This window comes from Ictalurus punctatus, chromosome 15, assembly GCF_001660625.3.
Source record: "Ictalurus punctatus breed USDA103 chromosome 15, Coco_2.0, whole genome shotgun sequence".
NCBI classification, from domain to species: Eukaryota; Metazoa; Chordata; class Actinopteri; order Siluriformes; family Ictaluridae; genus Ictalurus; species Ictalurus punctatus.
Genome location: NC_030430.2, coordinates 3,197,004 through 3,220,528, shown reverse-complemented (window position 1 = coordinate 3,220,528; position 23,525 = coordinate 3,197,004). Strand labels below are relative to the sequence as shown.

General features: G+C 38.7%; 2 protein-coding genes across 4 annotated transcripts; both read right to left on the bottom strand.

Moving 5' to 3' along the window:
• Positions 1 to 3,119: 3,119 nt before the first annotated feature.
• On the bottom strand, positions 3,120 to 7,587 carry ttpal (tocopherol (alpha) transfer protein-like). 3 transcript variants are annotated; one of them, XM_017486325.3, is made up of 5 exons: positions 7,490 to 7,587; positions 6,411 to 6,869; positions 4,939 to 5,132; positions 4,727 to 4,837; positions 3,120 to 4,299 (listed from the first exon to the last, which is right to left on the bottom strand). In XM_017486325.3, exons 2-5 carry the CDS (start codon positions 6,850 to 6,852, stop codon positions 4,033 to 4,035), a joined length of 1,014 nt encoding a protein of 337 aa, XP_017341814.1. In that variant the 5' UTR covers positions 6,853 to 6,869; positions 7,490 to 7,587; the 3' UTR covers positions 3,120 to 4,032. The 3 variants fall into 3 exon arrangements, with proteins under 3 accessions (XP_017341814.1, XP_017341813.1, XP_017341815.1); XM_017486324.3 differs by having other exon boundaries at positions 6,411 to 6,914; positions 7,490 to 7,551; XM_017486326.2 differs by lacking the exon at positions 7,490 to 7,587 and adding an exon at positions 7,282 to 7,480.
• Positions 7,588 to 11,590: 4,003 nt separating this feature from the next.
• Positions 11,591 to 16,462, bottom strand: hnf4a (hepatocyte nuclear factor 4, alpha). The gene is given in 10 exon segments (NM_001200576.1): positions 11,591 to 11,738; positions 12,017 to 12,139; positions 12,250 to 12,486; positions 12,611 to 12,763; positions 12,860 to 12,947; positions 13,576 to 13,731; positions 13,886 to 13,992; positions 14,398 to 14,492; positions 14,613 to 14,787; positions 16,352 to 16,462. Coding segments are annotated over 10 exon segments (1,365 nt in total). The 5' UTR covers positions 16,440 to 16,462; the 3' UTR covers positions 11,591 to 11,595.
• Between the last annotated feature and the right edge of the window lie 7,063 nt (positions 16,463 to 23,525).

The window sequence follows — 23,525 nt, the reverse complement described above, 5'->3', positions numbered from 1 at the left end:
TCCATTTTCTCTAGCTAGTTAGCCACCCAGTTAGCAAACTGATGTTTTGCTAACGTTAGTCCAGCATCTTCCATTCCAGAGGCCCAATATTGGGTGGCAACAATGGGCCAACAAACGTTCAGCTACCTTTAAATCCACCTTGCCAACATTTGATAGGTGCTTCCAGTGTGTGTAGCTCTGTTACCTGATCTTTGTTCTCTGTGCATTTTGTAATCAGATTTTTGGTCCTCTGGCCTGTCAAACATGCAACGTTTGCCACAAACCAGGTATATAATTATCACAACAGCTAAAACAAAGCAATAGTTAAAAGCTCAGTGAATGAAATGCGCATACCAGGCTAGCAGAAGCCTTGACTGACTTGCTTTTACCCAATTTAACCAGTAATGAAGTAATGAAACAGCTCTTGCCTGCCACCATGCAGATGGACGTCTTTCATGTCTAAGGCTGAGAAGTCAGTTGATATATTTGAGGTGGAATACGACGTACGTGTACAAAACTCTCACCAGATAAGACCTGAATCACGATTACAGGAATGTCATTGCAGCTCAGAAGTATTTTGTTAACCTGACACAATAATTTAAAAAATATTTTTTAACAAAAAAAAAAAAAAAAAACAGTTACAGGTACAGGATTGTGGCCAAAGATGCTTGATTTTGCAGCAGCTTGATGCTTGATGCTTGAAAAAAAAATAAATAAATAAATTTTTATTTAGAATTGGCAAAATTGCACTCATGTTCGATGCATGTGATTCGAAGCAGGCTTTGGATAAATGCGCTTTGTGATGATGTTACATGTTACATGACATGGCCCAAATCTGTAGAAAATCTGCAATAATTAAAAAATAATTGCAAGCTCCTGTGGTAATTTAGAAATGTTGCGGAGTTTCCTTGATTTTGCGTTAATTTCTGCAATCGCAAAATCGAGGAAATCCTGGAGGGATTGAAAAAACATTATTAAACACCATTTATAAATATAGTTAAATGAAAAATAAAAAACAAGTAAATGGACGGAGGCTTAGTGGTCAGTACGTTCGCCTCACACCTCCAGGGTCGGGGGTTCGATTCCCACCGTGGCCCTGTGTGTGTGGAGTTTGGATGTTCTCCCCGTGCTGCGGGGGTTTCCTCCGGGTACTCCGGTTTCCTCCCCCAGTCCAAAGACATGCATGGTAGGCTGATTGGCATGTCCACAGTGTCCGTAGTGTATGAATGGGTGTGTGAGTGTGTATGTGATTGTGCCCTGGGATGGATTGGCACCCTGTCCAGGGTGTACCCCGCCTTGTCCCCGATGCTCCCTGGGATAGACTCCAGGTTCCCTGTGACCCTGAAAAGGATAAAGCGGTATAGAAGATGGATGGATGGAAATAAAACTGGTCAGCGCTATAATGAATTCTGATTCCTTGTAGGTTATATAATAATTAAAGAGGCTCAGTGAGTCTGTGTACACCTTAATATCAGTAGACTTTATTGTCCAACTGCAAAAGTAGTGGCCTCTAACAGGGTTTGTACAAGAACCTTGAAGTGTTTGAATTTGGCTTTTTGAAATGAAAGTAATGGAAAACCTTGAAAATAGTGTTTTGTTTTGTTTTTTTATCTAGAGGTACCTACAAATTGCTTGAATTAGGCTATAAAAAGTAAATAAATAGGAAATTGCTAAGTAACTTTAAAGTGTTTATTTTGGATAGAATACAATACAATCCTTTCACTCAAAATATGCCTCCCCTAATTTTAACAGAGACAGCTCCAGTCCACTTTCAGACCCCTTTAGCGACTCTTTTTTAGTCATTTATTTTTTTATTTAAAGAAAAAAAAGAGAAGCACCTAGCAACAAATCTAGCAACCTTTTGGACAAACTTGAGCTGCTTTCCGTAGAAGAGAGTGGCCTGTACTGCCCCAAGGTCCTGCTTTCCCCCAGAGACACACCTCTCTCTGTTCACTGAGGGGCAGAGAGGAGCAGCACATTCATTCACTTCTAACTTTATCTCCGGCTGATCATTTTACATGTAAATATAGCTGAAATCACAGCACGGCCGTTGTGTTTAATTTATGTGTATGGTGATTTTGTCAGATGACGTCACGGCTATAAAATCAGATTTTTTGCAGTGCAGAGCAGCAGCTTGGAAGTGACTGCTGGTTAACACATAGTGTCTTAATGGGCTTAATTTCATTCTCGTTCCGTTATCTGACAACAGAAACAGAAAAAACTATGTAAATGAGAACAGCTTTATTTGGGAATGCGGCTGTATTAAAATACAGCATGTGAGCACAGTATAGGAGAAAAGCAAACAGATGTAAAGTGCTGACACTAGGCAGAATGCAAATATGATGTGATGATGTAACCAATATGCTAATTAGCACATGACGTCATCTAGTGACTTTTAGCGAAAGTTGTTGGCAACAGTGCTCCTGTCATTCACCTGGGGTATACTGAGGTTATGGTGAAGACCAAGCAATGCCTGGGAAATGCAAATATAGTGCCATATTAAAATTGGTTGTGTTATTATTATTAGAATTTTTTTGGAGTTAAAAAAGAAGAAATAAACTGAATAGTCCTTGAAACCAAAAAAAACCCAAAAAACAGTTCTTGAAAAGTCCTGTAATTTCATTACGAAACATCTGTACGAACCCTGCTGTAAGACATTGAGAGTGAGTAAATAATCAGTTATTGATAACGACTCATTCATTTGAAACGCAAACACAAATGAAACGTTTGAGTCGTTTGATTCACGTGATTGACTCTTTAAAGATGTACACCAGAAATGAATCGAATTCTGGTGCGATTCTTAACAACGTAACGCCGGGCATTATTTTAGCACTGAATGCCACCAAGTTCAATGGCCTCTTTATGATTGTATTGTTTTAAAATTGCGATGCGCATTAAATCAAATGAATCATTACTTGAAGTATTCAATTCACCTACACGCGTAAATCAAGATAATTGAATCACATTGCTATGATCATGTCTCTATTGAGCATGATGACTCCAGTATGATGATGGCGCCACCTAATGGAATGTCAAGCAATCATGTTAAGTCTTTTTTTTTTTTTTTTTTTTTTTTTTTTTGAAGTACCACTACAAGTCACATCATTAAAGCAAAAGCCAAAACACCCAGGGAAGACAAATTAACCTCTAGGTAATGATTTATTTCACCTACTGGAATATTAACAACCTTACAATGCTGTGCAAGCTACAACACCCATACTGTAGAGAAATGTGAGATTTAAAAAAAATAAAAAAATCAAAATTCCTCACAATAACATTTTTTTTAAAAAATTAAAAAATCATATGATAACCATAAAAAAAGTGTAATGACAGAATGGCAAAAGCAACAACACAGTGAACAGAAATGCAATGTAAACCTGAACTGCAGCTTTAAATCAAGATAGGAGAAAACTTTCTGTGCGGTTACAGTACCCACTGACATAATACAAAATAAAGGCAAAAACATGACAAATAATGCTAAAAATAAAGCATAGAAAAAAAATGAGGTAACACAATCAGTATTGCTTTGGATTTAAATCACATGGTCCTTACATCCGTTTTTTTGTTTTGTTTTGTTTTTCTTAGATTAAGGCAATACTTTGTTGCATTGTAACATCAAGCATTAGTGTTAAAACAAGCCGTTTGCATGGTTGTGTGTAACATTTGCACAAGTAAGCGCAAAACAATAGCAAAGGACGTCTATCGGCATTTAGATTTTGTTTGTATGGCATTCTTTTAAAATATTCAAAAACACCTTAACTTGATCCGGCAAGTCCAGAACCATCACCTCGAGCCATATTGATGCTATAATAAAATCAAATAAAAACTCCTGACCCTAGTAGTCTCAAAAAATGTTTCCTATAAACTGTCCTTTATTAATGCTCTATAAACAATAATGCTGCACCTCACCGACCTTTCATTTGTAATCTGTGAACCTCGAAACACCATTTTTAGCTTAATGATTTCAGAAAAATAAAACTCCATCTCTGAGCCTAGTTGTGAAAAATAACACATCTTTAGAGAAACAGAAGGTGCCGGCCGCCTGACGAGACATCAGTAGCAGTAGTAGAGCTGCGAGCGCAGGCTTCTGTACGAGTCCTCAGGATGCTCGCCTTCAAACAACATCGAGTCGTGCATTAACGCCCCCTCAAGAGGCTCCGGCTGGCAAAACTCCACGACGAACTCCTCCTCGGCCTCCAGCAGTGTGCGAGTCCAAGCTGTCATGTCCAGTCTGCCGTCCACGCCTCCGTATTCCTGCGGCAGCACAGAGCGCGGGATGACACGATGCAGGGACGACAGGTCTGAGCCGTGCAGGACAAACTGGAATAGCGGATAGCGGTCACATTAGCACAGGTATGTTGAGTAAAAACACTTTCATTTTAAATCATAATGAGTCAGTCCATACAGGAATTTGCAGAGGTTTGTTTTGTGTGTGTGTGTGTGTGTGTGTGTGTGATTGTTGTGGCCAAAAATGCTTGAATTTGCTGCAGTTTGCAGAGCATTTTGAGACCTTTTAGCTGCACTCGTGTTCGACGCACGTGAATCGAAGAGGGTTTGGCTAAACACGCGTTGTGATGATGTCACATGGCACGTCTTGGCCCGAATTTGCGGAAAATCTACGGTAATTTTGGAATTTAACCCAGAACATGGCGGAGTTTCCTTGATTTCGCATTCATTTCGGCGATCGCAAAATCCTGCAGGGACTGAATGAGGAAAAATGAAAATAATAATAATTGGAATCAATTACCCTTTCAGCCATCTTCTCCTTCAGGAAAGGCTTTATTAATGCAAATATTCCCTTAAAGATTCGAGGCTCATTTATGATATTGACTGCCTTTATTCTGATAGGAAATCCATCCTGAAACATGAAATCAACAGTTTTTGAATAAATATGTTTTTTTAAAAATTCAAGTGGGAATGTATTTTTGGCCCACGAGGTTTATTTGCTTATAGACTCGCCTGAAGAATGCTAACGACTTTCTTTGCCAGTAGAGGGCCGGGATTGGAGGCCTGAGACAAGCCGACTCCGGTGTAATCCACCAGGATGACTATTCCATTCACTTGGGTCTCCTCAGGTTGAATCAGCTTTTCTAGCGTCAGATAAATGGCTCGAATATTGTCCACAAACGGATAGTCATTCGGTGTCCATTTCCCTGTCGTCAAAACAATGCAAAAGATGTATTATTCAGCATTTAATGATGATATTTCTACTCAACATTCTACAGATGTCGCTCAGGCTGGTCTAAAGGATTAAACCGACGAGATGTTTCGTGATCTTCAGATGACTCTGATCAATAGACAAAAATAAGTGAATAGTCCGTTTATGTAAAAAAAAAAATATATATATATATATATTAAATACCGACATTTACATTGCATGGAAAAGCATGTGGTTGCTAATGGACCATATTGCATCTTACCATACTATATGTAGACAAACATTTAGCTATTTCTGTATATTGATTTTAAATACCGTCAGATCAATGAGTATTTGGGCGGTGAGACAAGTTTCATCATTTTGCTTCCGTGGTATGTTTTGGGATCATTATCCATCTGCACTGTGAAGCAGTGAAACTGTCCTAACAGTTTTGCAGCACTTGACTGAATCTGAGCAGAAAGTATAGCTCTATACACTTCACAATTCATCCTGTTACTTCAATAAACACCGGTGACAGCCATCAACGCCCATGCCATAACACCTCCTCCACCATGTTTGACAGATGATGATGATGTATGCGTTGGACCAATCAACCTCACAATTTTAATTCCTTAAGTTGTCATGAAATAACGAGGAAACAGCCCACACCTGGCCATGAAACTGCTTAAAAGTCAACTGTCCAATTATTTTTAAGACTGTGAAAATGGAGGGGATCCATTTTCACAAATAATGGCTGTAATTCCTAAATGGTTAATACGATATTTTTTGTTAAAGCCCTTGAATTAAAGCTGAAAGTCTACACTTCCATCACATCATTTCAAATCCAGTGTGGTGGTGTACAGAGGCGAAATTTCGAAAATGATGTAACTGTCCAAATACTTATAGACCTGACTGTATAACTAAACACTCACCCTAACACTAAACCCTTCTTTAATAAACTGATGTTCTCACAAAACTCAAGATCACTCCTCACTTATGGAGGATTCAAATAAAACCGCTTTTTTTTTTTTAATTGAAACTCAATGGGAATATATATTCATACGGAATAAATATTTTAAATATATAATTTCTAACAGGGTTAGCCTGTAACAGTTAACGCGCTATTGTTTCAATATTACATAGAAGTGAAAACAACAGCTAAATAAAAAAATTATTGCCTATTTATTTATTTATTTATTTATTTTTAAGTTTAACAACCACGGTAAATAGATCCTACATGACTCTGAAAGACTCCTCCTGAAACTTTCCTGGAATTTTTAACATTTCAACCAACCTGGCCGTAAGCAGAGAACGTAGCGGCCTTGAGGATCAGGTCTGGGCAGGACAGTAAGGAAGCCTAGCTCAAGCACGTGCTTCACCGTCGAGGGCTTCAGGTCCTGGAAGACTTCAGGCCAGGCCCTCCTGCTGCTGTGGTAGTTCAGGAGCAGCTGCAGCGCACGGTCATAGTCGAACTTCCTGGCTCGGAGGAAGCGCAAGAGAAAGGCGTCGTCCAGCCGTGTCCTCAGACTAGAATGCTCCTTCAGGATCATGTCTCGCAGCGCTTGGACGTCCCGAAGACGCCACTCGGGCTTCTCCTGAAGCTCCTCTCGTGCCTTGGCCTCCAGATCCGGGGTGAGAGTGCACACGTAGATGGGTGGAGGAGCTGCAGGGAACCGCTCGCCTGCCATCACGTCCACCAAAGGGCTGGGATCAGTGTGGCCATTCTGATGTGCCATTGGCTACCTGCGCGTGTCTGACATCAGAAGGTAAATGTACTCTAAATGTAAACAGCTCACCCCTGCTTGACAGTAGGCACAACAAATTAATGCATTTTATTTCATTCCTTCTTAATCTGTGTCTGACATTATAAAGTGAAACTCAAGGTTAAATGATAGATATGTATTTAATGATAAATAGAATAAAAATCCTGACAGGGATGAAATAGAAAGAAAGAAGATAAGAAAATGTGACCTTCTTGAATTTTTTTTTTATAACCATTAGCAGGTAAAGTGGATTAAATAGGAAGCATTTCATATAGAGGAAGATCAACTCATGATATGAATATTTGCAGGTTGTATTCAGAATAATCAAACCGATCAAATTTGACCGGAAACATGTTTATCAAACTTTTTTTTTTTTTTTTTTAAGTGTGAATAAGAACATACAGTGAAGTGCAGAGATGCTAGTTAGCCGGCTAATATGAGCTCTTCCTGTCACTATGATGATGATACCGTGCATATTCATGTCGTCATTACACTACTTAAAAAAATTAAAATAAAAAAGGCAAACACAATGGCAATCGGTTTACATTTTTCTTTCCTGCACAGGAAATATTTGTAATCGATTACAAAAACAATCGCAGAGATAACTGACCTGCTAAGCAAATCCGCAATCAGTTCCGTGTACAGAAGCAGCGCGCTCTCTGATTGGCTACTCTGTGGCAGCTGTGCGACGACGTCACTCAAACCCGGGTTGCCATATTGGGTGAAAATCACCCATTCAAGTTGTTTGTTTAACTGATGCTACGCACTGTATATTCTCACAGCTCGATTCCTATATGGTGATACAGTACATGACAGGATTATGTAAAATACTGTTGATATAAATCCATATTAAGAATGTTTCATGGAAGTGTATGTACGGAAGCTCTGAACCTGGAGCCTATCCCAGGGAGCATCGGGCACAAGGTGGGATACACCCTGGACAGGGTGCCAATCCATCGCAGGGCACAAACACATACACACTCACACACCCCGAACATGCCAATTCCGGAGGAAACCCCCGCAGCACGGGGAAAACATGCAAACTCTGCACACACAGGACCATGGTGGGAATCAAACCCCCGACCCTGGAGGTGTGAGGCGAACATGCTAACCACCAAGCCACCGTGCGCCCCAGATATTAAGTCGAAATCATGAAATATTATACAACATATCAAAATAACACATCACTTCCTGGCTTCTGTGGAAGTCAACAGGAAACAGGAACTATTCATCCATCCATTTTCTATACCGCTTATCCCATTGGGTCACTGGGAACCTGGAGCCTATCCCAGGGAGCATGTAGCACAAGGTGGGGTACACCCTGGACAGGCACACTCACATACACATTCACACACCCATTCATACACTACGGACACTTTAGACATGCCGATCAGCCTACCATGCATGTCTTTGGACTGGGAGAGGAAATCGGAGTACCCGGAGGAAACCCCCGCAGCACGGGGAGAACATGCAACAGGCACCAAAATAAAAGAAATTTTTGTTAAAAAAAAGCATATTGATGCAGGTTAATGAGAAATAGCTATTTCAGTGCTCTCCTCTCACACATAATTCCAGTAAGGTACTGCTGTAGGATTGCCTTTAAGTGACTGCTAAAGGAATGTCTTTTAAGAAAGGATTGGATGTGCCGTTACACGAAAAATAATCAACGACATGGTTCTGTGATCCCAGAGTTGATTATTTTCCTATAACAACCCTTTCTGAAGTGGGTTATTGTTCTTATATCACAACAATTAGCCTTTTACGTTTGCCTTTTACGCTACATTTTACATGCTTTTTATAAACGCCAATTACATTTTATAATTTATTAATGAACAGGACCTACTTTTAGTCATTTCTGATTACCATTTAATGTTGTGGAATGTCCACGAAAGAAGTCAGTTCCTGATACCACTGACAGATAATTGTTCCCTCACCAGCATGTCTTAATATTTGTTTCTCTCACTTATACTTAGTGTGCTTAAACAAACAAACAAACAAACAAACAAACAAACAAAAAAACAGCTTTTCAAGTACTCAGTCCTTAAGATACGTCTGTGATGGAGACTTTTCTTCTTCTTCTTCTTCTTTTTAAATAGAAACGTTCACGATAGTAACATTTAAGTGTTTTTCCTATTGACCAATCAGATTTGAGAATTCAACAGCGCTGTTGTATAACGACAGTTATCCAATAAATAGCTGTAATGTTTGTTACATGAACAAACAGAAAACAATCGATAATGTCCTGCAAACTGCTAATTGTGGCTTTGTTGCCTACTTCGAGTTGGTTTGGAAGTTGTTTAAAGGTGTCAGGGTCATGTGTGATGTCGATAATATTAGTTGCGGTGCAAATATTCTCAAACCAGCCTGCTCACACCTCATATCTACAGTAACAATATTAATTCTCATATTCGCAAAGCAGGTTTAAACCATGACGCGATCTTTCTTTCTTCATTTGTATACGTGCATAAATGTCAAATATAATACTGAAATCTCACAGCACTGGAAACAGAAACATATGACAAATTTAATCTGATCTTGCTGACCTTCTTTCTTTCTTTCTTTCTAAAATTTTACCCTCCTTTTGTTTTTGCCTGTATTTGTTAGTAATACATCAAAGCAAACAAACTTTTAATCCATGTTCTACGAGGGGTCCTCTGTGTAAGGGTAGTCTTCTGGAGCTCCTGATATGTGCTATATATCCTGACTTTGCTCATTTCATTAAACAACATACATTGTTAGTGTTCAGACTGATCGGTGTTTGATTGGTGAAGACATTACTGTCACCTTTCTAAATTCGATTTTTCTAAGAGATGGTAGCTTTTTTTTTCTTTTTTTCTTTTTAAATAGATGCCAATCCAGAAATGGAACTCATGGTAGAAACTACACTTTAAAATCTTACATGAAAAACCGTGAGCCGAATGCCCACACCTTGTGCAGTATCATGACTCATCTGCTGTTCTAGGGGTAGGCATGCTGTGTGCTCATGATGACAGAATATCACTGCGTTATTAGCCGTTACAATGTAAGCTCATTAATGTATGACAAGATAAGACCAATATTACCCTCTTGTACTAGCTCTGCAGATTTCAGAAGGAAGGCGCCTGGTTCTTTCTTGGTCTATCTGGAATTTGGTTTATGACATTTATCAGTTTCGACACACACGCCCTAGCACTAGAATCCATGACCATGATCTGCCACGTAGGCCACCACATTTATCGTCCTGTTTTAAAGCAGGTTTACTGCCTGAGAAGATTAAGAGATTAGATGACTTCTCATGTGTCAATACGTTTCAAATTGGACTTTTAGAAAACAAAGCAAAAAAAAAGGATAATAATAATAATAATAATAATAATAATAATAATAATAATAATAATAATAATAATTTCCCAACATAAAAAAAAAATTAAGACTGGCTTTGAATTTGATCCTCCTTGATCACAATTGAAAAAGTTTTTGCAGTTGATTATCCATTTATAGAACAAATCTCGCTGAGATGGAGTGAAACACCGGTTGCTTAAGGTTTTTATAATCCTGTGGCGACATATTCATCTGGTGAATAAATTAACCTAATGGAAATAAATGAATAGGCTGAGTGAGTTTATGTAAAAATATAACCTTGACATTTAATATCAGTTTGCAAGGCCCAAGTCAGCTTTCATTTCAATGTGCACTAAGGCACTTCTTTCCAAACCACATATTGTATACTAACACACTGTTTCAGTTAGACGCTTGCACACTCGTATGGCTGTCGGCTTCAGTGACCAACACTAAAAAAAAAACTTTCACCAGTAAACTGTGATAGTCTGTGATAGATGGACAAAAAGTAATGGCATCTTAGTAATGGATCAATGGGGTAGAACAGGACATTTACGTAGGTTTTTTTGTTGTTGTCTCTATACAGACTTAAATACTGGACATGTGGAACTTGTTACAACAAATATATAATCAAAAGCTGAAACAGAAAGCATGCGATGTACATTTTTCTATGATACGTCAAAGAAAAAAAAAACTATGAACAGCTCATGAAGAGCAGTTTTATGCAAATTGTAAGGCACAAACAGTGTAGCCTATTCCTAAGTACTTTAAAAATCATTCATATTAACTCAGTCATTAAAATACTGTACAACATACACATCTGATTTTTGCCAGATGAAAGGCTTGTTGTAACATTTATTTAATCTTAATATAATAATATTAATATAAACTTTGCTAATTCTCTTTCTTGACATGTTGAAATATGTATTTCTCCTAGGGGAGTATAAATATGTATCACTAAAAAAAAAAAAAAACAGCATCAGCCTATAAGTCAGGTTGATTGAATACATTAAAAAAAAGCCTCTTCCACAGAATATCTACTGTACAATCCTGAGGTTTCTGCTCTTTTGGTCATTATCTATGACGGGGTGGGTGGGTGGTGGGTGAGGGGGGGGGGGGGGGTGTGTGTGTTGGGGGTTCATTTGTTGCTTACTGTAATGTTTAAACAAAAATAAAAATAACCCAAAATGCACTTTATATTATACCACTTGCAAACACTCCTTCCCAGAGCAAATGGTTTACCAATAGACCAATGGACTTTTAATGGCTGCCTCAAAATTAAATAATTATTTTCCAGGAATCTCTGAAGCAAGCCACTTGTCCATGGCTAATTTGTTTTAGGATGTGGGGTTTTCTTTTCTTTTTTTTTTTTCTTTTTTTCTTTTTTAATTTTTGAGATGGTCAGATGCTCTCTTGCTTGGTGATTGTAGGTTGAGGAATGGCTGTCGGCTGTTTAGGCACCGAAGCTATGACGCCCTGAGCCAGTTTGTAATGCTCAGAGCTGGAAGCCGGTGGAGGAGATGGGATTGGAGTTTCAGGTGTGGCTGTGAGCACAGAAAGTAAGAAGATCCATTAAAGACACACCAAAGGTTCTACAGAACAGCATTGCAAACATATGCAGTAAGAGCTCTGACATTTCTGAAGGCATTAGAAAGCATAAGAAAGGGCTTTTTTGGACCAAGTAAGCCTGATTAGTTCACCAAAAGGATTACTACAGGAAGCAGGTTTGCCCCTCCAGCCTGTTTGGCTCTGCCGTACATGGGAGGGTGAAGAGTAAAAACGTGCTAGGGAACCTAATAGCAAAGGTACGTCAAGGACTTACACATTTGTCCATTGTGAATTGGAGTGGCCATGCTGGTGGTCACAATAACATTGTTGCTGAGGTGCTCATGGACCAGGTGTGGATGCAAAGATGGAGGAGCATGGGGGGCCTCATTAGCAGAACCTATCATAAGAACATGAAAACATCAAGGGCCATCCATCTCGCCTTTGGGGCCACCTCAAGAAATCAGTCTGATGGTCATGTTTTTTTATTTCCAGCATTCATATTATTACCTCCCAGAAGCATCTCTTGCAGGAGGTTGTCAATCTTGGCCATCCCGAACAGCTTAACAAACTGGATTTGCTCAATCATTTGCCAGGTGATGCTCTGCAGTGTGGGTAACAGAAGCAGAAGCTCGCCGAATCGTCCCCGCGAGTCATACTGCCGGTCGTTGATGTAGTCCTCTAAACTGACCTGCACCTGGTAACGCATCCGCTTGATCTTGCTCGGATCACTGAGACCTTTGGCATCTACCGATGACAAGAGAATGTGAATGTACTCATGACTTAACTTTTAATATCCAAGATCTGGGATTTATACATCTAGGTAAATATGATTTCAAAATGATGCTCATTTCTGGGATCTCATAGCTACCTGGATCAAAGAATACAATGGCCTTCAAGCAGGCATATTCATTATCATCTATTTGGAGTTCCTGGAAAGGAAGGACCAACTCATCAAGGATCCTTACTGCTACGCGACTCACTTCCAACTCTGGGCAATTCCGAGCAACTATATGGTCATTACCTAGGGAAAGGAGAATCACACACAACCATTAATATGTGCATAAAATCTAGTACCAATATAAAGAGTCCAATTCATGGTTCATACTAAACACCTTACCTAATAGCAAAAGGTCCTTGTAAAGCATGGAGCGCTTGGCAGCTCCAAGCAGGAGATGTTCTCCAGCATGAGCTCGAAGCAAAGCCACCTGAAAAACAGACAAAAAACAAAAAATTTTAGTTCATATACAATCCACAACTTGTGCACCTTCTTTAAACACTGTAGGTACACTCTGAATGATAATAGTCAGAAGCTGGGTGTCTGGGGGAGGAGGTCTTTAAATGGTTTAAAAAACCTTAGTGTTCGTATACTCAAATCAGAGGTTCTCACAGATTTTAGGCAAGAAAGTTTGTTTGGAAGAAGATGCAGTGTCATTCATGACCAACGTCCACAAATCAGTTACCACATCCTGGGGCTTACATTGTTAATGATTCTGTAGGTCTTAAGGAGCATGTAAGTTTTCAAACCAGCTCATCACTTTCTAACCAGAGTCATCAAAACATATTAACCACTAGCACTACAGATTCCCCCCACTCCAACTCCTCACTCCTCCTATCTCACTTTCATCCCTTAAACATTTTAGACATATTTTGGGTTAAAAAATGACAAAGACCCCTCTGAATGAATGTACATTACAGTGCTGGACTGTTCCTTCAGCAGTGTTGCACACCTTAGATTACCATCAATGAGATCTTTTGCCAATTCATAATAGTAACCCTTGCCTTGAAGCTTTTTGCTATTTCCACGATGTTGCAGATTCTTGCTTTTAGTCTTACCTGGTCATCCAGTGGGAGGTCACAGAAGGCTGGGATATATTTAGCCCACTCGACCAGTACCAACAGTTGCTGCTTCATAGATTCACACACATCTGTAATGGTGGCCATCTTTTTTGTTCTGATGTCACCGTTCATGATCGGACCTGGAGAGGAGATCTACAGCGTAGCGAAGGTTCCTGTTAAAACTTGCGTTCAACCAAACAATATATATATATATATATATATATATATATATATATATATATATATATATATATATATATATATATGTCATTTACGATATATCATCTTTTAAAGAGAATGAGCCAACCTGTCTGGAGAGGACATCAGCTTGGATGAGTGCATTGATGGAGGGAAAGCTGCTGTCCTCGTAACTGGACCTTCTGGTACTGATTCGGTCTCTTTCATTCTGTACAGCTATGCCAAAGAGAACAAACAATGAGCGATTGATGCGAGGAAGTGCTCATCACATAAATTCAATCACTGTGATGACTCAATCTCAACCAACCAGTCCACATAGTTGAGGGAGGTGGAGTGCATTAGCATTGCCTCTATTAGTCGAGGGGGAAAATGCTCAAGGTTGGCCTGTTTATCAGTGTGCAATTATGATGCCTCTGAACTGTTTGCTCAGTACGAGTTGGCCATAGATTTCATTGCATTGTAGAGTGAACATTAACAAGTTGTCTGTCTCACTGATGTTGCAATACACTCTGCATATCAGACTTCTCTCAGTCCCACAAGGCACATGAGCTTGCCTTCAGTCCTGTTTTGCCAACAGAGCTTTACTCAAATGTCACGAAACAACATGAAAGTGGCGCATACCTTCTTTTTTCATTCCGGCCCGAAAGCATTTCTTAAGCCTACAGTATCTGCATTGGTTCCTCTTGTCTTTATCCACTATGCACTGTCTGCTGAATCTGTAAACAAAACAAAAAAAAGGGGCACTAGATTGAATAAGCTTATTTTAGAAGTCTATAATGATATAACTAAAAGAAAAAAATTAATTGTAGAACAAGCAAAGGTAATCTATTGCCGACCTGCACGAGTACATGTGGTTTTTGCGAACGCTGCGTCTGAAGAAACCCTTGCAGCCATCACAGCTGGAGGCTCCATAGTGTTTTCCTGTTGCCCGGTCACCACAGATAGCACACAGAGTCCCTGTGCCCAGGTGATTGGCAGCATTCAGGTTGGCACCCTCAGCTGGCGAGGAGTCTGAAAGAGAAGGGTGATTGCTTATAGAATTTTTTTACAAAATCTCCATTGGATATCTTTTCCTCTAATACTACGTCGTGCTTCTGTTTAAACTTTAATAAAATCATAGATCATTTGCAAAAAAGATGGTGACCTTTTACTTTCTGTATTTACCGCACAAACATTGTTTGAGGAGCCATAACTTTGCTATGTATATGCATGCTTTAATACAAGGGATGAAGTCATTCATAATTCTTGTGCAGTGATCATCCAGGTCTGTTTTTCTCTATCAGATACTCAGCTAAAAAAAAAAAAGGGGGGGGGGGGGGGGGGGGGTTCTGTTGCTCTGATAGGTAATAGAAAAGCAGTGGGCAAAAGGCCATGGAAAGGCAGTAATATGGTTTGAAAGAAATCTTGTGCTACAATGAATTAAATGTAAATCAACCTGGTGAAATTAAAGTAATGTTTGATCTAGTGTTTGCTCCCGTCATCCAGCAATGATTATAGCTGAAATCTGCACCAAGCAAAAAGCCCTGATGACCTGAAGAACTGATGTGGATTTATTAAAAACATTTAGGAAAAAACTATTCAAAGTAATATATGCAAAAGTCTTTATTAAACTCTTGCTATAATACACAACTAATTGACTAAATGGGCAAATCATTTTTAAAATCATCAAATACCATCTCAAACGATGAATCATTTAAAATGAATCATTTAAAAGATGTTTACTTTTATGTCAAATCCACTAAGGAGCACTGAGTGATTGCATTAAAGGCAAACAGGGTAAACACATTTCCTCAGCTGATCAAAGGGAAACATGCTACATGATAGCTCCATTAATTGACTCCTTTTGAACTGATTCATTATCTGAATGGGGAAGACCATGTGACAGATTTGGAAATCATATTCATCGCCATTTAAATGATGATCTCATAAACACAACGAATCGGTTAAAAAATACAGTTAAACGCACCATTAAATAGCTATGTAAATACATTCAGTAGTATTCAGTAAACTGAAGTGCAGAATAGGTGTTCAAACATGACCCAGAAATGAATACGTACATTAAATCAAGATGGTGGATCGAGTTAATAGAATCAGTTAGATTTCTCATGAAAAAAAAAAAGCCATGGGAGACTAAACCACTGAATGGTTCAGTGACATCTTCTACAGTCTGGGTCCATTTATCTTGCATGTCAAACATCCTTGGAAATACTACTCTGAACAGACATCTTATCCTCAACCGACCAACTTCAGGTAAGAAGAGCTGGATGGAATCACATTGGGATTTCTGGCTGTGCAACTCTTGGGATGAAACACAATCCTAGCTTGCCTACAAGACAGAGCTTGTAGCCATAATCTCTCAAAGCACCTTGCATTTCAGTCTCATGCATGCTGCCCTGCTGTCACAATCGCAATCAGCATGGAACATTCAAAATAAGCCACTGCAGGCACACAGCACACCTTGAGTCATCCTCAAAAGTCTATAAAAGAGTGTGAAACTCATTAAACCTCATTATCCCACACTTGACCAAACATTCACTAACTGAGGACTCAAAGTTCAGCTGGGAGGAGGACTCACCTGTGCTCATGGCGAGCACTTGCATGTTCTCGAACTCCAATGTGGTGTAGGCCGGGTCCAGGGCCTCGCTATAGTCTGCCATCTCCATGTCTGCTAGTGCTTTGGACAAGCGCATTCTCAGCTACCTGACACTGGGGGCAAAGACTTGTGCTCTTCAGTGGAGTTTGAACCCCCCCTTCTCTTGGACAAGCCCCACCCCCTTAGAGAGGTAGACACCTCTGAGTGACATGGGCCATGTCCTCTAGAGCAAAGATGAAACTGACTTTGATTGACAAGTCAGACCTTCCCACTCCAGGCCACGGCCAGTTCTGGAGTGGGATGGCCCTTAAGTTAATCATTTTCTTGCTTTTCAAGTGCTAAATCAGAATTGTTTTTAGATAGGGACAAACAAGCTCTCTCTCTCTCTCTCTCTCTCTCTCTCTCTCTCTCTCTCTCTCTCTCTCTCTCTCTCTCTCAATATCCGTAAAGGTTTATCAGCTTCATGGGTGCAAGTACATTCTGTACCTGACATTTTACTCTAGTTACATTTATTGGCCTTTTACACCAATCCAGTCCAGTTTTCAAAGATATACCTTGTATTTTTACCTCAATATTGTTCCTCATTATATCCACAGAACACTATCACAGATACAAAAAAAATGATGGAGGGGGCTGACTGAAGTCACCTTTCCCTCAGCCAAATTATCAGTTCCCATTCACCCACAGACATCGTCAAAGCTTTCTTCAGAATCCTTTGTGTGGGGGTTGGGTTACATCACTGAATTTGGCTAGCCCTGTCCATCACTCTGGTCCTTGTTATGTCGTTTTGCTTCATATAACATAATTTTATGATATAATATATAATTCATATAATATAATTTTGGGGGTGAATTATATTACTGTATGCAGCCACTCAATTCAGACTGAGGGGCAGCCTGCCTTGTTTGCAACATTTGGTAAGTCTGTGTTAATTCTTACACAATAAACAACAGCAGTGACTCTTGCAAGCAGCAAATTGTGACCTTTATGTAAAAGAACTCATTGTTCACTGAAAAACCCATATGCACATGATCTGTCACTTTGGGTCCAACTATGGAGAACAGTACGCTCAACATTATGCTAAACCATCATCATTAATAAGTAGTGTTCTAACTAGCCTACTGGTTTAAGTCTAACTACTGATCTAATGACTTGTTGGAGGACGTAAAGTTGGTGGACGTCAGCTGGTGGAATATAGTCTGGATGCAAACTCAATAAATTATTTCCCCTGAAACCGATTCAAGCACTCTATATCAAATCCTGTGTCGTAGTTTATCCATTTTATCAGCAGTTTATCATGCATTTATGTAAATTATTTAGCTGAAGCCTAGCTGCAGAGTTAAAGACATTAGTTCAAAAAGTGGAGCGCTTTCACAGAGTTTCATAGACTTTTCATTTCATGTAACCGTTCCGGTCTGATTAGCGGCCTGACGACATGGTTGATGAGAAAAACTGAATGTTTAAAGACGAGTGAACAGATAAATATTGTATGTGTTATTTCTCTGCTTCGAGCTCAAAGCAGAAGTGTCTCAAATACCATGGTACTAGTCAAAAGTGGTAACATCAAGCAGCACTATGAAACAAATTCGAACCACTATTTAAAACTGTCTTATATACAGATATGAATTAATTTTAATGGTTCGGCATTAACAGCTGCATGCTAGTTGTACCTTTATAGTGTTAGGTGAATATCCCTGGTCTAAGTGGTCTTGTAGTGGGTCTTAATCCTTGTCTATTTGCTGGATTTAAAGTAATATAAAGTTATTTAAAAAATAATAATAATAATAATTTTTTAAAGTGCTATAACCTGATCAAGGAACATAATAAAAAGCCATAAAAAATCTTGAAACTCAAAGGCTCACTTACTATTCAGGACACAGTTTCCCTAAACCAATATCTTTCATCTTAAATAGATAATAGTGAGGTAAGAATCACTGGAATTAACAGTGATGCAATCTCTACAATCGTATGATAATCTTATAATAAAAGCATAGCATTGTCATTGCATTTGACATGCTGACATTCAGGGTTGTTTTAAACCAAGGGGAGAGTATTGGTTGGGTAAACAAGCACAGCAAGTGCATAAGTGTAAGGGCATGAGCAAACACAGGGGAGGATATATTTGTAGAAGGGAAAGTGACAGTACAAAGTGATGGGTCAATGTTCCCCAGATCAGGCAACGAGGGCAGTAAACGTACTCTCATGAATCTACTTCTCTACACGCGCACACCCACACACACACACAAATGTCGCAAACCCCAGAGTCGACTCACGTGCTAACCAAGTGAACTGACAAAATGCACAGTTTAATTGGCACCAACTTTGGGACTCCCCAATCAGACGACTACGATTACACATCAGTGTCTGGTTGATGTCGTGACACATATGTGCATTTCCATATTGTTCTTAGTTATCTATATTCACTAATGACTGGTTTGGTGGTATGGGTCATGAATTTTTTATCACCTTGCCAAAATGTTAGTGGAAATGATGCAGAAATGAAGCAGACTAAATTAGCTGTGTTGTTTGGAGTAGCCTGGAAAACACCTAAACTTACTAGCAAACCGGCAATATACTGGTATGTACTGTATATTCAGAATCGTACTGTGGGTTATGCATTAAAAAAGCCAACTGCAGTCAGATATTATTTCATACTCAACATCTTGTGCCAAACAATATTTGTAAACCTCCTATAAGGTTTATATAAAGTGTTTCCAAGACTTTATTCAGTCCAAACTGAAACACACATATAAACACGTCCTGTCATCTCGATGCATTGTGCCAACCTAAACGTATCTTCAGAAATCTCTTATTTGCTCAAAAGCTTTGTTCTAACCACACTGACAAGTAACCTGAGGCGGATAAATAACACGGCAAATCAGTGACTCACACTGTGCAAATCTTATCTGGCTTACCATTACAGTCTTTATCATAACTCACATCTTCCAGCGTTGTGTGATCTCTTCCTGATGGCCCTGAAAACCTCTATAAAACCTAATCCGCAAGGTTATGGCTTTCCCCCGTCACATGCAAAGTCAGGGTGTTCTAACCAGGCAAGTCTAGATCACTATCATTAGATATTCACTTGAGGTGGGGAAGTAATCCAAGTAAACCTACATTTGAAAGTTTTGTTAAAATTGTCTAATTAGTAACCCACTCAGAACTTGTAAAGCTCAGATCAGACAGTAATCAGACTCAGGATCGAACTGGCGACTCTGTTAGGAAGCTTAATATAAGATAAATATAATATTCACAAATGATACTTTTACTACCATAGCTATTGTTCTGAAACTGGCGATGAATGCTGCTTTATGGAATAGTAGAGGGAAAAAGGTTTTTATATCTGCTGGCATGATTCCTGATTGGGGCTTTAAAAGAGTAATGGAGCTACTTTTTAACTAGACACTTAACTAGACATATAACTTTCTTAGGTGTTTGAAACACTACAGCAAAGGTTCTCAAACCTTCTGTAAACCTTTAGTAAAATACGTTCCACAGACCCTCTCAGCACAGTGTACTTCATGAGCATTATTTCAATTCTTACAAGCATATTTTGTCTATTTATTCGAATAGTTTATTAGCCATAAGCCATTCTATTCCTTAACTTTCCAGCAACAGAATAGATTAGGTCCAAGTTTACATATATATTTATTATAGGTAACATTATATAATATACTATATACTTGTTTTTTATGCTACTGGGGTTTGGATTAAACCCATTAAAATTCAAAGGGCCAGTCAAACAGGCTAATATCTATAAGAACTCAATAATAAATATAACTTTGATGATGAGGGGTTGTAACTTGTGCCACTTAACTAATTACATTTTATAAAATCATTTAGCAGCACTTCATGGACTATTGGTGGTCCCCAGGCCCCACTTTAAGAAACCACTGCTTTTGGGGGGATACGATACTGTGGCTGCCTGTTGCCTTCATTGATAATCCATCAACCAATTAACAGGTGAATTATCCACTCTTTCATTAATCAATCACTTAAATGTTCCTCATTCTCAGGGAGCTTTAAAGCGGCCGAAGACCCTTGAGTGAATGTAATTGATTTAACTTTCACCTCATTCTTCGGTGATTACATCATTCCTAGCTCAAAGCACTGAGTGATACTCTGACTCCTTCTAGACGGCTTTTTCTATCTAAAATATAAAGCTCCAAGACTGGCCAAAGCACCCATTTTTAACAAACAAATAGAGCATAGAACATCCGTGAACATTCACAACATAACACCTTATATTTTTTTGTTCCATCAAATTTGATGCACACCCAGTCAGAGCACGGAGGTGTACTTTGAAACTGATTATGGAGTACATCCAGAGGATCTCTCCTTCCCTAATAGTTCCCTGAGTGTGATATGAGGCTGCTATGTCATGTCCATGTCCTATAATCAGTCACCCATGCCGCCCAGGGCTAAAAGTCAAAGGACTGTTCCGAACTGATGTAACTCCGCTGCCTATTTCCCCCTTTGAAACTTCAAACTCCAGTTTGTGAACAAAGTCCTGTCTATCTTCACAATAGAGATCTCCGACCACTGACCAAACTCCATTTGTAACCACTGCCTATTTGTACCTTCTCTTGAATGAGTGTTTTTCATTTCCACTGAGCGGGACATGGCAGTAATGCCACGATCTGAATTACCAGCTATTTGGCCTACCTGGAATAACATGGTCTTGGAATAATTATGGATAACTTTCGGAATATATCGGTTTCTCTATTTGGACACCTGAAAGGGGTTTATGATGCTTGCCCACCATGTTAAGAATGACAAGGGAGTGGAAGAGAGAAGGAAATATGCATGCTCCAGCACACCTGAGGCCAGTAAAAAAAAACGCCAGCGTGGACTCACTGGGGTAGATGGCACAGGTACGTAAGACTAGTGACATGGGGAAGACCTTGTCAACAGATTGCTATCTGTAAACCACACAGCTTGTGCAAGCCCCCATGATGAACTACTGGCAGTCAGAGTGAAAGACTTTACTTCATTAGATGTAATGCAGCAGGGCATGCAAACTGATTTGATTTTCGTTTTAATCCATTTCTCATGTATTATACGACTGAAACAGAGCGTGATGAGATCGATCATATCACTGTGTACGCTATGAGGATTAATAAGCATGGTCTATGCCCCTCCTCTCCATTAAAACCAGATTAGTGCTCTTCAAAGCAGTCCTACATTTAAAAGGGCTTGAGTAGTGAAATCAATGATGGTGAAGAGAAAAGACAGCAGACTCGGCAAGTATTCAGCTCAGAATAGGTGTTACTGATAAGACTTTTTCCTGTAATCCCATCTGTTAGATGACTACTCTGTCTAATTACTGACCCAAAAAAATCCTTTCTGTGGACAAGTTGATGCACGAGTGTTCGGTTTACATTTATACACAAATCCTTTTTCCCCACAACACTCTTTTAATAAGTATAGCTTTAAAGAGTGTCTTGTTTATTGTAATTATGTCATTTACTCTATGTCACGCATAACTGTCAAAAGTGTCCATAACTAGACGGGAAAGATGTAACCGAATACGAATTCAAAAAAGTATGAATTTAAAAAAAAAAAAAAAATTGAACTCAAACTTTGCAATTTAAAATAAATTTTTGTTATATTTAAGTGTATTTGGCTTTGATTTATCAACGTAAAAAATTTTGAGGTAATTAGTTTGCTCAAATTTTTTGAGTTAAATGAACTTTTTTACAGTGCATAAATGTGTCGCACTATTTGCTTTTTAAATTTTTTTTTTTAATGGTAAAAGGTTTACATGGCATCTGGTCATGTGATTGGGAGGTTTATACTTTCATGTGGGATTTAAGTTTCATTTAGTGTGGTACATTTCAAGCTGTGGGAGTGTGTGAAGCCCATGGGACAAAGAAAGACCAGATTCATTAACATGAACGTAAGCAATGAATTTACAGTGATTCATTTACACTGGTAATTCATTCATCCTTAGTAACTTACTGGGCAAAGATAGGTACAAAAAACAGCTTCAAAATTATATATTGTCAGCTGTATTTAAAACAAAACCCTTCAAGTTTAGCTCATGCCCACTTTGGGTTAAATCTGGATATAGATACAGATACAGATACAAATATTTGGAGTACTAAACAGATATAGATAGAGATAAGGTCATTGCATTACACTCTTACTAGACTGCTATGGAAAAGTTTTAGATTTGGATAAAGAGACAGTATGAAAGCATTAATCAAAGCAAAATTGTAGCCTACACAACTTTTCCTAGCGTTAATGAATAAATTCATATTCTCAATTTTTTTTTCTAAAGAATTGAATTAGTAGTCTAAAGTCTCACAGTCCATTATTATTTCATTAGACATCTCTGACAAGCAAAACAAGGCTACTTTGCTTAGCTCCTCACAGATGTTTCTTAAGAAAATACAAAATACAAAGTGTTAAAACATAGTATCATGCCCAGACATAATATAATCCATGCCTAGACATAACATCAGCTATCCTCAGACTCACCAATACAAAGTATAACCTTCTTATATGCTTTCTTATCATTTCATCATATAATCATGCCACTGAAATTGGTTTAAATCATCACCATTCAACATTTCGCTTATTTTAAAGCAGAATTTTATTTATCACTGGTGATTTTTTTTCGAACATATGAGCACCTGAGAAAATATTTTTTGCAACACTGATTCTCAAAGATTCTTCCCAGACAAAAACAGCCTCTTCCATAACGATTAACAGTTACTGTATCTGTGAAGTTCTCAAAGTCCTTACACAGCTTATTATTTGGAGTCTGGGTAATCATAAACCTCTAGGGCCTAATACGGCACCGTAAAGTATTTCAGTTTAAGTCTCAACATCATAGGGTAATAAAGATATTTGCAGGTGTGGGGGGAAGGGAGGTGAAAGTGTCAGGATCGTCCATCCCGCTTTAGTATCCCCGGAACCTCGCAGAGATTTGTTTTTCCGTTGAAAGGATGATTACGATCCTCCAGTGTCAAGTCCTCTTGAAAACTTCTGACCACAATTTGCAACACATACTGCAAATAAGATTGGTCCTGACATCCTGTAACATTTTGGTGCCATTAAAATCGAAACAGAAAATCTATCTAACTCTATTTTTTTTTTTTTCCTTATAAAACCATAAAAAGCCCAAGAAGCTACAAGAACATCAAATAAG

Coding starts and splice junctions, on each gene's coding strand:
- ttpal (XM_017486325.3), bottom strand. CDS start 6,852: ATGGCACATCAGAATGGCCACACTGATCCCAGCCCTTTGGTGGACGTG. Junction 5,133..6,410: donor CGTTCTCTGCTTACGGCCAG/GTTGGTTGAAAT, acceptor TTTTGACGACAG/GGAAATGGACACCGAATGAC. Junction 4,838..4,938: donor AAGTCGTTAGCATTCTTCAG/GCGAGTCTATAA, acceptor TTCATGTTTCAG/GATGGATTTCCTATCAGAAT.